At 38.8% G+C, this 15,443-nt stretch overlaps 1 protein-coding gene across 3 annotated transcripts in view; it reads right to left on the minus strand.

The window, feature by feature from the left end:
* SLC25A12 (solute carrier family 25 member 12) overlaps positions 1-15,443 on the minus strand; it is an 86,743-nt gene that overhangs the window by 36,884 nt on the left and 34,416 nt on the right. For all 3 annotated transcript variants that reach the window (XM_029072569.2, XM_029072568.2, XM_029072570.1), the window contains 2 exons: positions 12,008-12,123; positions 2,938-3,077 (listed from right to left, as the gene is read on the minus strand). In XM_029072569.2, the coding sequence (XP_028928402.1) occupies positions 2,938-3,077; positions 12,008-12,123 (256 nt within the window). The remainder of the gene's footprint in view (positions 1-2,937; positions 3,078-12,007; positions 12,124-15,443) is intronic.

Consider the following 15,443-nt stretch of genomic DNA (forward strand, 5'->3'; position numbering starts at 1 on the left):
ACAACAGAGCTTTTGATTTCTTCTTCTTCAGAGGCATGTTTTCTTGCAACTGTACTAAACGTTAATCCTCAGTAGGAACGATGAATCAGAGGATGGGAATACAGAAAAGAAAGAAAAATTTAAAAACTTCCAATTTTACTTGAAGTGCATTCATAATTGAGAACAAACAGAACGTAATATTTCTGGTTCTTTATTTCAGCCTTAAAGTGTGTAGTAATTTATTCCTTGTTGTTTGAAAGCATTCTTGTCATTTAAGAGTACTTCTGGAAATAATAGTTTAGATTAATTTGGAGATTTTCAACGTCAAATGTTGCAACCAAATACTCTAAATGAGTTATAAATCATTTTTCAAACAAATTTTAGTAAATGAACTAGAAAATCTGGCCACTGGCTCATGCAATACTTAGGATCTCAAAACTTGAAAACTGTGAGACAAATTGAATAACTAGGGTTCTGAAATCTTTTGGTGCCCTAATCATAAACTCTGTAACAAACCACAATTTTTATGAACTACTTTGAAGCCAAGTTTTATAACCGGTAATAGCAATAACAATAATAAGCATCTTCTGAATGTCAATAATGCCCTGGGTGTTGCACAAAACTGTCCTCAGGGACTATAACATAACCTGATTAAACATGCTATAGCAATATTACAGAGCTCTAATGAATTTTGTGATCCCTAGAAATATTGTTAAAAATTTAAATGCCCAGGAATTTACAAGCCAAGTACCTACACAAATAAATGTAGGATTAAACTATTATGTTTACTGCTGTTATATTTTATTTATGGCAGACTTTTTTTTTGGGGGGGTGGTTATTTATTCATAAGTATTTCTAAGAAGATATACTTTTAATAAGCCCCTCAAAAAACAGACTATCGATCAATTGTACTTATTGAGTACTTATTGTGGGCAGGGCAATTTGCTAAGTTCTTGGGAAAGTACAATATAATTAGCATGCATGATCTCTGCCTTCAAAGAACTCACAATCTAGACAAGGAGACAGATAAAAATTACAGATAGATATCTTCAGAAATTTCATCCTTGCAATTACCTTATTCAAGGAAATGTCTGTTACCTTCACCTTCTTTAAGAAACTAGCACCTCCCTAATCAAGCACATATTTTCATATTCAGGAAAAAAAATAGGCAAAGAATCCTGACCAATCAGCACTTAGAGAGCAACAACTAAAACTCAAGATGCTCTCAGGCAGCTGCAAACTCTTGGGAAGTTAAAGGAGAGAAATGGATAAAGCTGCCACTGCATTTCTAAATTCAATGTTACTTCTTCAAGTAGAAACCAGCCTTCTGGGGGATAATCTTAGTACAGTGCTTTGCACATAGTAAGCGCTCAAAAAATACTATTGAATAATCTACAAGAATTAAGTTCAAATTTAAAAACAAATGTCAAAAAACATAGTCCTTTCTCCCTACACCTCCTCAAAGTCATTGTCCTGCCCCATAATGTCCCATCCCCTTTCTTCCTCTCAGCTCCCAACTCTCACAGAGGGAACGATCTGTCATGGTCCCTGGAGACAGAGGCAGATATAGTTATTCTTTCAACATTAATTTTTATAACGAAACTCATGTTTCATGATTTACCAAAAAACAGTTCATCAAGGCCTATGGGGATCTACCTTTAGCTGAAGCATTTTACTAAACAGAGTAAACTGTAAAATTATAATAAAACGTGCATGCAACGTAGCCAAACACTGTTTCAGCTCCCCTTCTTTGCTTTTTTGGGGAAAAGGTTCTGCAAACGAATACAAGCAACTTAATCAGCTTTCTTCTCCCTGCCCCCAAATGAAGAACAGAAACTGAAACAGCATTTGGTCCCACCAACTAGATGGGAAATGTTAAATGTCTTCCAGGGCCTAAATTTTGGAGCTCGGCCTGACAGCAGTCTGGCTAGAACTCAGCCTGAGCCCAATGGCTGTTGTCTCCAGACCAGGGATCTGACCTGGCTTGATGAACAGTTTTCTTTGGCTGGGCACACTTAGCTCCCATTTAGCTCCCTGAACTGTAGATTTTGCTTCAGGGAGATGTAAAAGGATAAAAGCAGGAAGAGAGTCAGCTCCATTGTTTAGGAAAAGTTAAGGTCCCTTCCTTTGCTTTCCACTCAGCAGCAGACCTGAAGAAGCCCAATGAATTAAAGAGGCAGAGAGGGTAGCGAATGAATCACCCAGCTCAGAACCAACTCTGGCCTGAACCTGGACTGAATTACTCAGCCTATTTACTAGATTGAAGTGTATTGCATTCTCCCAAGCACTCAGTACAGTGTTCTGCACATAGTAAGCATTCAATAAATACCACTGATGATGATGATTGAAGGGAAAAAAAATTCAGGAGGTTTTGAACTTTCAGAGAGAACTGATTGAGGAAAACAGGGCTCCATCTCCTATACCCCAAATCACGACACACCTAGAATACCAAAAAAGAATGCCAAAGATGGTCTTTGGAGTGGGGAGGAAATGGATAGCAACCATGATGGTGGTAGAGGTGGGCAGAGGAAGAGGGCAAAGATGCAAGCTATTTTCTTTCTATACACTAAAAAAAACACAGGGCTTAACATTAGAATTACAAGTGGGAGGAACTGTCTTGATCTACAAGCACTAACCATTCATTCCTGTCTGCGATTCTCAGATATTTTAGGGAAGAAAGCCTTGTAAACAACATGAAGGTAAAGGTTGAGGTATCAGGGTCAAACCCATTGTCCATTCCTAACCTAAAGAGTTACAAATGACTGAGAAGATCACATTAGGAGAAATTAAGGCAACTATAGTAGTTAGCATAGTAAAAATCCCTGTTAAGTTGAATGACTGCATGCACCACAAAACGATTTATTATTGTATCTGCTAGCACTCTAACATGATCTATGTTCATCAAGAGACAGTGTAATTGTTCATTTATGATACGAAACAAAAATTAAAATAGCTGACCTGAAGAAACTGAGTAAATTCTGAGTAGGAAAGATGTTTCTTCCTGTTATGTCCAAAATGCAGTCGAATAAACTCACAATCCCAGTTAAAAGGGATATGATGGTGAATAATGGTCTGTCCAAAAATTTCTTTCACATTTTCTTGGAAGGGAAAAGAAAAAAAGTAAATTACACGGGGAATAAATAAAACGACCATTGCAATGTTCCTAGTAGAAGGAAATCAAGAAAAGTTTTAAAAGTCAATGTCATCCATTTCTATTTAGATTAACTGCAATTTTTTTCTTTTGTACTCAAAGAAACATGCCTAAGAACACAATTGCTGCAGAATATAATTTTACACTTAAGATTGTGTACTATTACATGGAAGGCCACAGATTCTTAATTTCTCTTGATTTAATTTTAATTAGGAAGTGATTTATATCTTCCACTGTAAATGGCTGCTACTTTGCATTCTGGTAAGAAATCAATAGTGTTTTCCCAGTTGCTCAAGGAGTCGAATTAAGCCCTTTATCAGAGGCATGAATACCTAAATTACAGTATAATGCAATATTTGTCATACTAAGTATGGTTTGATTGAGGCTTGATTATTACATTCACTGTAGCTTGAATATGCCTATTGAAGATAGGTATAAGAAATGCCACCAAAAGCATATCATTAGCTCAGCAGCAAGCACCTTATTAAAAGCTTCTGATATTGTCAAAAAAAATATGGCCTTGACACAAAGCTTCAAAACCCTCATAAAAACCATGATTATTAGTCTCAATTATGAAAATGTTTTAAGAGAAGTGAAATTAGTGATTCACTTTTCAATAAAAAGGACAAAACAATGTACAGTAACCCTAAGATAGGAACCAATCAAGCTGTGTACTTTAAACCCAAATCCTGAAGTCTCCTCTGATGGCCTGTCTGCATGCACTAAAAATGTCATTAACTTTCTTACACAGTTCAACACTTGCTGCATAAGTCAATCTGCAATTGACTGCTACAAGACTACACTGGATATCCTAATCTAAAAACAAATGCACAAAAGCAATTTGTAACAAGGGAGAAAGGAGGAAGCTGTTTCACTGACATCTTAAGAAGATGATGTTTTCAAAATTATTCACAAGTTTCATTGATCCAATTTTGTTAGTGAAGGCTGTTCCCATCATTAATTACTCCACTCATAAGGGGAAATTGCAGAGTACTTGCTATCATTTTTCTATCTCCTCAAACCTGCATTGTTTTGACAGAATGTTCTGGCTACCTTTTTGAATGAACTGCTCATTTGATTTGTTGATGGGTTCTAGGTTCTTTCAACTCTGTCGTCATCCTGAGTATAGCAGTTCTAGCTCATAGGAGAATTCAGAACTGTACATTTGAGTGTTGAAAGAAATCCTACAAATCAGACAATGGAACCAGTCCTTGAACCAGGTCCCGGCAATCAACAGGGCTAGAGGAAAGCATTGGATGTCACTGGATAGATGGGATTCTCAGTCTTCCAGTGGAATGCAGCATTAATTTCTTACCCTGGCATTTCAAATGATTTCAGATTTATAAATTCATGTCACTTATTGTGGTCTTTCTGGTTTGTGCTTTCCTTGAAAAACAACACAGAATTCTGGCCACTGCTAACTTAAAAACAAAAACAAAAAACAAAGCGAAAAAACAACCCAATAACCACAACAAGCCTTAAGAGTAAAATTTCATCCTAAAACCAGCTTGGAATTCCTGATTCCAACCGACAATGTTGGCCTAAGTCAGAAAAACATCTGAGTCCTCTGCCAAAAGGCATATCACAATGGAGGTAGAACAATATAAAGATTAACAAAAATTGCATTTAATCTTGCACCTTTCTAGTAGGAGAAACTTGTGGCCGGCCCACTGAAAAAATTCAGGACCTAGGAATGACCCAGAGAGTCATATCAACTCTAACATTTAAGAAAAAATAAAAACTCCTTTTTCAAAATTTTTGAAGTACCAGTATTTTGCACTGAAAGAGCTATAAAGAACAAACATAGAGAAAGAGAAGGGAAAGAAGTTGCTTTTAATTGTTTTATTCTGGAGTTAAGAAACAAGCTATTCATTTATTTATAAATAGCAATGGATTTTGGAAGGGCCACATTTATTTTAAGGAAGAAACTTCCTCAAACTTAGTTACTAAGCTATGTACATGTTGCTTCCTGGACTTGATTTTCAGTTAGTCATGGAGTCACAGACTGCCTTTTTGTGGACACAAATTAGCAGAATCTCAAGTGAGAAATCAGAGCACATCAAATTGGCAAATTGGTAGTTAATACAAAAAGCTTTGAATCCAAGAAATTTGAATTGCTTAATAAGCCAAGAGATTAAATTTATTTCCAAAAGCATAAATTATCAAAAAAACTCAGCTTCATCAGATAACAAATTTTAATAGAGTGAACCAGATCAGAAAGGGCTAACCGATAAGAAATATTATTCTAAACTGAGTTAAATAGAAACTACAATTAAAGATCTTTTCAAATGCCTTTGATATGCAAGGTAAACTGACTGCTAGATTAACCCAGGTAATGATGTTTTTCCAAATTTTGTCTTTGTCTATTTTCCACTTCCCCAAAGACTACTGATAACTCTGAGAATAAATCTGCTATGCTATCGTTTGTATAAGCCTTCTTTATTGGATAACAGTTCATAATGTGGTTTGTCTATTAACCCTCAAACCTCTTAATTAGATACCTCAACCTGTTCACCATATTCAGCTATGGCTGCCAAGACTGATCATTTTTAACCTACTTTGGCATCTTCAGTGTATTCCTCTTTCTCCTCCCAACCCTGTTATTTTTCCCCTCAATGATTTTCTAAGCCAGTTAACGTAAGACTGATTCAAGGTGCACTGCAGAAGTAATTAGTATATTGTGAATCATTTATCCGATTGGTGGTTTTGGAGTCCAACCCTTAATCATTACAAACATTACCAGGATCCTCTTATAAAAAATCATACAAAGGCTGCAGAAGTGGGGAGTAATTCACAGGAGGCAGCTCTCATGTCTCTCTCCCCCCTTCATTTTCTTGACTGGATTATGCTCCTGTGATGCATTATCGCAAGCAGATGGCTTTCTTCTTATTTTATCCAGTTTTATTAGGTCCTGTGTGACATGAAAGGGAACACCAACAGTCTCAAATGCACCCAATGCAACTAACCAGAAGAGCACAGCAAGGTTTTTTATCCAGAGAGAATCCCGTCTTCCCAATAGCAAAACAAGGGTCTCTAGCTAGTGGACCCAAGGTCATATGGCTTTAAGTTGTCTCCAGTGATTTTGTGGGGAGCCACAGTTCTGGACTGAATATAAAAGACTTGATGGTCATACGTGACCATGGCCAAATTAGACTGGAACCATTCATATGGATAGAAACCTATGACGCAACTGAGTGAAAATTAAAAACAAACTATTTGGCTTATGATGACTTGACTGAGAAATCCAGTTTCCTTAGACTTGAGAATTGAGGCCAAATGAAGAATATATTATTGTGTTCTTTTTGATTAGAAAAGAGAGAGAGGAGTGTGGGGGGCAGGTGGGGACAGACAAAAAGATGGGCAAGTTCACTTAAGTGGCTGAAGGGTGAAAATATCGATAAAAGTTGAGGGCTAGTAATAGTTGTAGTGGATGAATTTTTTGAAATTATTTCCAACACTGGAGGAGACATCCATGAAAAATAAAGTACTAAACTGAGTAATAATGTCATTCTAGCATGTGAGACATCAAATATACATGTTCAACTGGGAGGTTTCTTTTCTTTACACTGCCATCACCCAAGTTTCTGATCCCATTCCCATCCATCCTTAACCCTCCCTCTGTGTATTTTTGGGGGGAGGGTTAAGGGGCGTGCGGTGGAGGGAGAATGGGGGACGGAAGAGGCTCCAACCTAAACTTTGTTCACCTTTCTGCAATACAAAATTACCTCTGACCGGGGCTGGCACTCTCCTCCAAGACTGTCACCATGCCTGCTCCATGGATGAGCCTGGAAGGAGCTGCTGTACCAACGGTGTGGCCAGAGAACTCCTCCTGTAGGTATACAAGCCATCAGCCCTGTAATACAACCCACCTACCATCAGCCCACAAAACGACACTTCCAAGGTCATATCTCCTCTGAGGGCTCCAGCCCAGGAACCACAGCTTCCAAATTACAGGCTAGTCGGTGACAAATCATTTTTACTGTCAGAAGCCGAGTTGCAGCTAAACGGTATTTCAGTGAAGTCATAGAAGCACTATAAGAAAACATCCACAGGTGTGATGGGTAGAACAGAGCCCCCTGAATGTCTCTGTGCATAATTGGAAGGGAAGAATATCAAGACTCGCGGCACGCCAAGGCTTTCTAGAAAAGGGGAGAAACAGCAGTGGAACAATCGCTGGGGAAAAAGAATGTGCTTAAAAAGGTAAAACAGAAAGACCATTCAGTCGAGTTGGTAAGATGGCTAGATTCTGTTCCCTAATATACTACTTCAACACTGTAAAAAATGTTGAATATAGGAATTGGTCAATGATGGTTTTACATTCTTCTGAACTCCTTTATTGAAAAACAACAGCAAAAAAGGGCTAGGAAAATGGTCCTGTTATATACAATAGAATTTATTCTTTCAGGAGTTGCTTCCTTCAAGAAGGGCACTGTTTCATTAAGGTACACTACCAAGGAAAAATAATACCCTTTTTTGTTTTAAATTCCAGGATCCCACCTGGGTGACTCCATTTATATTTTCCCAGGAATGGTTCAAGGCCAACCTAAAAAAAACAGGTCTTGCCTGTCTTCCTTAAAGCTGGACTGCTCAGGCTCAAGGATCACTCTGGGAGAAAAGTGATCAGGCTAAGCCTGGAGTAGTTTCTTACTTAATTGACAACACCCAGAGGACTCAAGGAGCTTAAGATGTTAGTTGATTCATTCAGGTACTCAAGATCTACTATTCCAGGGGCCCTAAAGTTAAACCACTAATTGGCCTCACAATTAGGTTATCAACTATTTTAAGGAGTAGCGATAACATAGTCTCTCAGCCTAATATAACTTAGAAAAGGGGGGTTGTCACATTTTGAGTCTACATGTGACCCTGGGAGAATCTCAGATTTTGAGCCAGTTTAGGAGTGACCAACAAACGCATTCAACACAATCAGTACTTCCTCTTGGAGAAATGACCCAATTGTCCAGCTAGAAAAATATGAAAGGAATTACTTCTGATACTAACATTCCAGAGGCAGTGATGAATTAAGGAGCAGTACTCTTCTTATGGAGTTGTGAGTTCAGAGAGAAGAAGTGTCTTTCAAAAAAGTTATAGCTCCTTAGAGAATGTGAAGTCTTCCAAGGATCTGTGAGGCCCTAGAATATACCTAGACAAACTAGCATTTATTTTTTATGGAATTAAAACAAGTTGCATTTTTTGAGAACATTATATTTACAAAATGGCTTAAATTTGTATTAAACAGGAATTCAGTGTAGAATGACTGCCGTTCAGGAATACACTGTGCTCTATTTTATAAAATCATGACATCTATTGTTTTTATTTAATTTCAGTTAGCAGCAACATTAACTGTTTTCAGCCTTGCTAACCAAGGACACTTCAAATTAACAACTCCAATAAATTGGTCAATCCCACTGTGATTATACCAAAGCAGAGCTTCCTCAAGCACCCCCTAAGATTCTCCAATTGCCACAAAGAATTTGCAGGACAATCACAAATCATTAAAAAAAAACCTAATGCCCACAATTCAATCAACTATATTGAATCTTTGATGTTCCCAAAACATCAAACTATCGACAAACTAAACAGCTGAAAAATTTTACTAAGGCCAAGGTTAGGAAAATGACTAGCGTTAAGTAGGCTTAGTATTGGGTTAGGACAGGGCTACCCCTAGGGATAGATGTCGATGATTGGTTGGGTCTGTGACTTAAAATTAGACAATCTGTCAACTACCCTGTGGGCATCTCATTTTTGTTACAGACCAGCACTGCAGGGCAAGCAGCCATGGCAGTGGGAGAAAGAAGCTCTCGAAGCTTGCAGGCAGTCAGCAAGCACCAGGGTTAGAAGCAGCTGTAGTGAAGGAACCTCAGAGAGGGAAAGGAAGTTGCCCCATTCACTCTAAAAACGCCTACTGAATCGTGCTCTGCATCCTGGACAGCCAAATATACATGAACTTAAAAAATAAAAAAATCTGCTTAAGACCTCATCAACTTAGTACACTTCTACCAGTACTAACAACTCCCTAGCACTGAAGTAAAAAGCATTACTAAATCTTGTATGATCTGATTACCTGGTGGGAAATCACTATATGCCACTGATGATAGTATAGAATTTTAACACAATTTTAACACAATTGCTAAAGAGGTGCACAGAAGTGAGGGTTATGAAAGAAAATCTGGGAGTTTGAGTTCATAGAAATGCAGCTAATAAACATAGGTACCTGCAGTATCACAACACAGATTGATGTGTGTCCCATTTGTTCAGTAGTTCAACACATGTATGACAGACAGGCATGGATGAAGGCAAAATGAACAAAAACAAAGATTGGATTCTCATCGCCTCTGGGTGAGGCACCAAATGTTAATGTTTGGTTTGCCCCCCCACCCCTCCCTTTTAAAACCTGTAGCAGTAAGCTCCAATTTACAGAAACATGAGGTTGCCTGTGGGGAAAATTCCCCACTGACAGCAATGTTTGGGACCAGAAAATGTATTATGTTTTAATGTTTTAACATAAGGTATAATGTTTTTCCTCAGATGGTGTTCCTAAACAAATATACATGAGTTCTGATTTACTTGGAAAATCTTCACTTCTCAAGGTGACACTACTATAAAATGGAACCTCTTCATTTGTGCCAAATTTAAACTCAACATTCTCCTGTAATATATTGCGTTTATCCAATTTAATCTGAGAGAAACAAACAAAAACTGGTATCCTGAAAAATCATCAGGAATGAAATGCTATTTAATATTGCCCTTTCTAAGGGCACAGGGAAAGGGTGTCAGAGCAGCCTAGAAGTGCCACCAGTCATAGGACAGCTAGGGCGGGCCCCAACATCTTGGTGCAGTTTCTGGATCAGGGCCATAGAAAGGTCAAAAGCAGCTGTTTCTGGACCAAAATAGTCACGAAAACCTTCCCATCCCCAAATTGTGGGGAGAGGGAATGAGGCTGACTTATATAAGTGATAAATGGAACACAGGCATGAACCAGGCAACGCAACATGCTTCAATGCCACCTATCTGTCAGTCCTTCTATATTAGACGTCAGATTAAATTTGCCTTTAAAAATCTATGCACCAATAATTCCAGGGGCATGGGAGAGAAGAATTAATAGGTCATTGCTGCATAGAAGTTTACAGTGAGACTCACCCTTCAAAGACTTGGGTTCTGCGATGAAGAACATGTGCTGATCCCTGATCTTAAATTATTTTATTTACCTAAGTCTTAGCTATGGAGGCTTCCTTTGGTCTCAATTGACAGCAGGCTATGTTGACCTGGCTTTAGGATTTTCTTTTTTAAATTTGGAGCATTAGGGCAGAAGGATAAAGAATGAGAAGGGAACAAAGAACCAAAATGACAGCACATGGGAAGGCCAAATGAGGGAAAATTTAAACTAAAGTAGCTTCAGGGATTCAAATGCCTAGACAACATGCAAGTGGTGAGAACTCACTGGGTCTGAAACTTGAATAGTTTCAATTATGTTTTCAAAGCTCCAGTTCAAGTACTGCATAAATGCAGACAGAACTACAGTCAGGACACACAAATAGGCAAGTGTGATACCCACTAGGCATAGAATACAGCATTATTAAGATGTTTTGACTTAATGCTGAGGAGTTGAATTGCCAAACGTTTCATTTGCCCATGTTGCCAACTGACAGAGCAAACAGCTCAAGAGGAAAATGAATAATCTGTGTAAAGAAAACTGCAGAGGGCCAGCTCCAGAGGAGGAAAACTAATGATACTACAGAAAAAGGATCACAGGTGCACTCTTTAGCTCCCCAAAGCCCTGAATATGTTTTTCTACATGTTTCCACAGCTCTTTATCTGGATCTTAGAGGGCCCCAGGAAGAGAATCCAACTAGCAGATGAGAGGAAGCCTACTGGGTAGGGGGAAAGCCAGCAGGTCCAATGCAAGACCCATCTGGGTCCTCAGCAGGCCTGCACTTTCTAACCCTCTCAAATGATTACCATCCAGAATCTATGGCAATGTAGGGGTTTCTTCTATTTGTAGATCACAACTCAGGGAAGATCTGAATGGCCGGACACTTGACCTTAAAAACCAGTTCTCTAGCAATGCTCAATAAATGACTTCAAATTTTGAAAATATCAAATTAATTTGGGGGGAAAGGCTTATTCTTTTATACATCTCATTCCACAGACTAATCCGCTACTCTTCAAATTTAATGTATACTTCAATCACGGGGAAAGCACAATGTTTGCTACAGATTTTTTTCCCAAATTTGTATTTACAAGAAACATTCAATAGTGTGTCACATGGCTACTACTCCAGAGAATTAACCATATAATTAACCTCCACTTCTGCAACCATCTCAGAAATGGCAATTATTCTACTCCAGTCAAACCAAACAGCCAAAATAGGGGTACACTTAGGGGGTTTCTAATTCTCTCTCTTACACCATCTCTCACTATATTCTTTTCAAGTGACACTGCAGCAAGTTTCCAAAGATGTTACATGGAAGCTCTGAACCTCTTATCCAGAAATCCCTCAAAGAATGAGAGGATTACTCCATGCAGTTCACGGTCTGTTTCATAAAGAATTTTGCCCAGGCTGGCCCAGAACAAGAAAATTTTGCACCACCTATTTTAGGAATGTGATAGTGTCAGTGATTCAATGAGCTGAAATAATTACATTCCTCGATTCCTTAATCTTTTGCAACAGCTTAATACTTTAAAGGAAAGAAAACTGATTTTCCATTTTATCTATATAAATCCTTTTAGGAAATTAGCACTGTACTTAGCAACCAAAGCCCCAAATATGCTGCAATCTAACATCACAGTTTGGATCTGGAATTAGAGTCTGGACCAACCTCACTGCCTGTATCATTGCTCTAAACTAGAAACTCTTTTTTTTTCTGGAAATATTCTTACCAAATGTCACCTCTCCGCTTCCACTCTTGTCAAACAATTGGAAAGCTACTACAAACATGGCATCTGGAGTACACAAAACAGATTCAAATGCCAAAAACTCTTGATAGGAGATCAACCTGAAATGAAAAAATAAATATTAAGTCCATAGAGACGATGATGCTTTATGCTAAATCAGGTTTCTGAACAATCTTCCCAGCACAGAAAGTGACCTTCCACAGTTTCTTGCAGTGGGAAGTGAACAACTTACAAATGTTACATACAGGATTAGGGTAAAAGGCATTACAGGCAGGTTCAGTTCTTCCCTTTGGCTCAAGAGGACACAGCCACGTTCTTTTTGGCTCAAGTCATCTCTCTCATTCAGTCTCCCTCTTGGATTCACCACTGCTTGCCTTCAGCTGGCATTAGAGAATCGTTCAGCTGTTGCCTGAAGCTGTTGTTTCCAGCTGGACACACACCTAGGCCATAGAACTGCCACAAAAAAAAGTGTGCCCTAGAAAATCCAAGATATACAGGAAAGAAAACACCCAGGAGAATTGCTACCCAACTTCTCTGACACCATCTGCTGAGGTTTCCTCAAATTAAGATATCTACTAAGGGCTGTAGTCCTGGGCCTGAACACAGTAGGTGGATGGGAGGAATGATGAGTTGAGGGCATTCTTCCACAATACAAAAAACTAATGATAGATTTCAAAGATATCTCTCCATGCCTTTTCTATTCCCCCAGTTCCAGCTTAAGGTGTACCTTTGTGTAGAATATACCCGTTTGTTAACATGTTTCTTTGATTTATGTTCCAATGATATTATGAGACGCAGCATGGTCTAATGGAGAAACAAGGCCTGGGAGTCAGAAGATCTCGGTTCTAATCCCAGCTATGACACTTGCTGGCTGTGAGACCTTAAACAAGTAACTTATCTTCTTGACGCCTCAGTGTCCTCAACTGTAAAAATTGGGGATTCAATACCTGTTTTCTCTCCTACTTAGCCTGTGAGCACCAGGCAGGACAAGGACTGTGCCGGACCTGATTAACTTAAAAAAAAAGTCATTTGTTACGCCAGGCATTGTTCTAAATCCTGGGAAAATTACAAAGTAATCAGGTTGGACACAGCCTATGTCCCTCATGGGGCTCACAGTCTTAGATCCCATTTTGCAGATGAAGCAATTGAGGCACCAAGGAATTAAATGACTTCCCCAAAGTCCCACAGCAAGCAAGTGGCAGAGTTGGCATTAGAAACCAGGTCCTTCTGACTCCCAGGCCCGTGGTCTATCCACTAACTTGCATCTATCCTAGTGCTTGGAACAGTGCTGGACACATACAAAGCACTTTAATACCACATTAGATTACAAATTCCTATTTCCATCTTGTAAATGCATACTATGAATGTATTCCTTTAAATGTCTGCCTATTTTCTCAGCCTGTAAACTCCTAATAACAAGAATCACAACTTTTTTCATTGTAAATTCCATGATAACACCATTACTGGATCAGACCAATGTCCATCCCTTACAGTATATGTCTCTCATAATAACAGGATACTTGGAACTTGGAGATGGTTGTCTACTTCAGACTGTCACCTCTAGACTGTATGATGCTCCTCCCCTACACTGTAAGCTCCTGGTGAGCAGGAAATGTGTATTGTATTCTTCCAAGCGCTTTGTACAGCATTCATTAAAATATCACCGAGTAATTGATTCTTTTACAATCATCCTAATATTTAAGGATGTGTCACCTAACATTCCTAGTTTCTTCTCCTCCACATCTCTAACTTGTCCTACAGTATCCTTTATGGATCACATGCCATTAATGTATCCAATCCCTCTTGAACTTACTAATATTTTCTGCCTCCACAATTTCCTGTGGTAATGAATTCCACTTGCTTACCTCCCACTGGGTGAAGAACAGTCATTAGGGCTATAACATGGTAGTTGTGCTCTTGAAGAACCTCATGTTATGGGAAAATTGTGTCCTAACAACCAATGATTCAATGAAAATTAATGGGTTAGAGGATAGTTGGCTTGAAGGCATCACAACTGATTTCTGATGCAAATTCTTAGGTCTATTACTATTAGAACTTTTAGAATTTATAACCTTGTTTTTGTCATTTTACTGTATTAAATACTAAAATTACTAAAATCACTAAATCACTAAAATCTGCCCTTTCCTCTCCACCCAAACTGCTACTACATTAATCCAAGCACTTATCCTAGGACATTTTGATTACTGTATCAACCTCCTTGCTGACTTCCTTGCCTCCTGTCTCTCCCCACTCCAGTCCATACTTAGCTCTGCTGCCCAGATCATTTTTCTACAAAAGTGTTCTATGTTTCTTCACTCCTCAAGATCCTTCACTAGTTGCCCATCCACCTCTGCATCAAACAGAAGCTCCTTACCCCCAGCTTTAAAGCACTCAATCACCTTGCCCACTCCTAACTCACCTCCCTGCTCTCCTGCTACAACCTAGCCCACACACTGTGCGCCTCTAATGCCAACCTACTCTCTGTACCTTGATCTCACCTATCTGGCCGTGGACCTCTCGCTCACATCCTATGGCCTTGAATGCCCTCCCTCTTCGTATCTGACAGAAAATTACTCTCCCCACCTTCAGAGCCTTATTGAAGGCACACCTCCTCCAGTGGCCTTCCCTAAGCCCTCATTTCCTCGTCTCCCACTCCTTTCTGTCACCCCTGCACTTAGATTTGTTGTCTCTATTCACCCCTCCCTGAAATATAGCTTATAATTAATAGGATTAAAATATTTTATCTTTGCTTAGGATCCATGCACAATAGACAAAGTCCACTCTATTAAATATATATGTATATATAACAAATAACAGCTCTCTAAAAACCATTTACAATTCATCAATAATAGCAGTAATAATAACAATAGTGTTTACAAAAGTCTAAGTAGGAGGGAGAACAGGTAATGAAACCCTATTTTTCAGATGAGGAAACTGAGGCACAGAGAAGTGAAGTGACTTGCCCAAGGTCACACAGGTAACAAGTGGCAGAGCTGGGATTAGAACCCAGGTTCTCTGACTCTCAGACCCATTCTCTTTCCAACAGTTACATCACCTCTCTAAGAGACAAGAAGGGCCCTGAGAAGAAAATGGTAGAAGATGATATATCCTAATTTAAATTATATTATTCAATCTGATCAAGGATTGCAGGCAGAAAGAAAAAAAAATTCTAAAAGAAATGTTTAACATATAAAAGGTGCATAAAATACTCCAGGGAAAAGATGTACAAAGAATTAATGAACCAGATTTCTGGGGGTGGGGGCGGGAAGATGGAAAAACTGAATAGATGTTTCTTTCACCTTTCCAAGCCACAGATAAACTTCCTGCTGTCTTTACCCAAATTACTCCATCTTCTCATTCAGAAATCCTTTTTCTAGACCTCCTCCATCAGTGCTCTTCCCCAGTGAAGCACTCACTCTTT

This window comes from Ornithorhynchus anatinus, chromosome 9, assembly GCF_004115215.2.
Source record: "Ornithorhynchus anatinus isolate Pmale09 chromosome 9, mOrnAna1.pri.v4, whole genome shotgun sequence".
In the NCBI taxonomy this organism is placed as follows: domain Eukaryota; kingdom Metazoa; phylum Chordata; class Mammalia; order Monotremata; family Ornithorhynchidae; genus Ornithorhynchus; species Ornithorhynchus anatinus.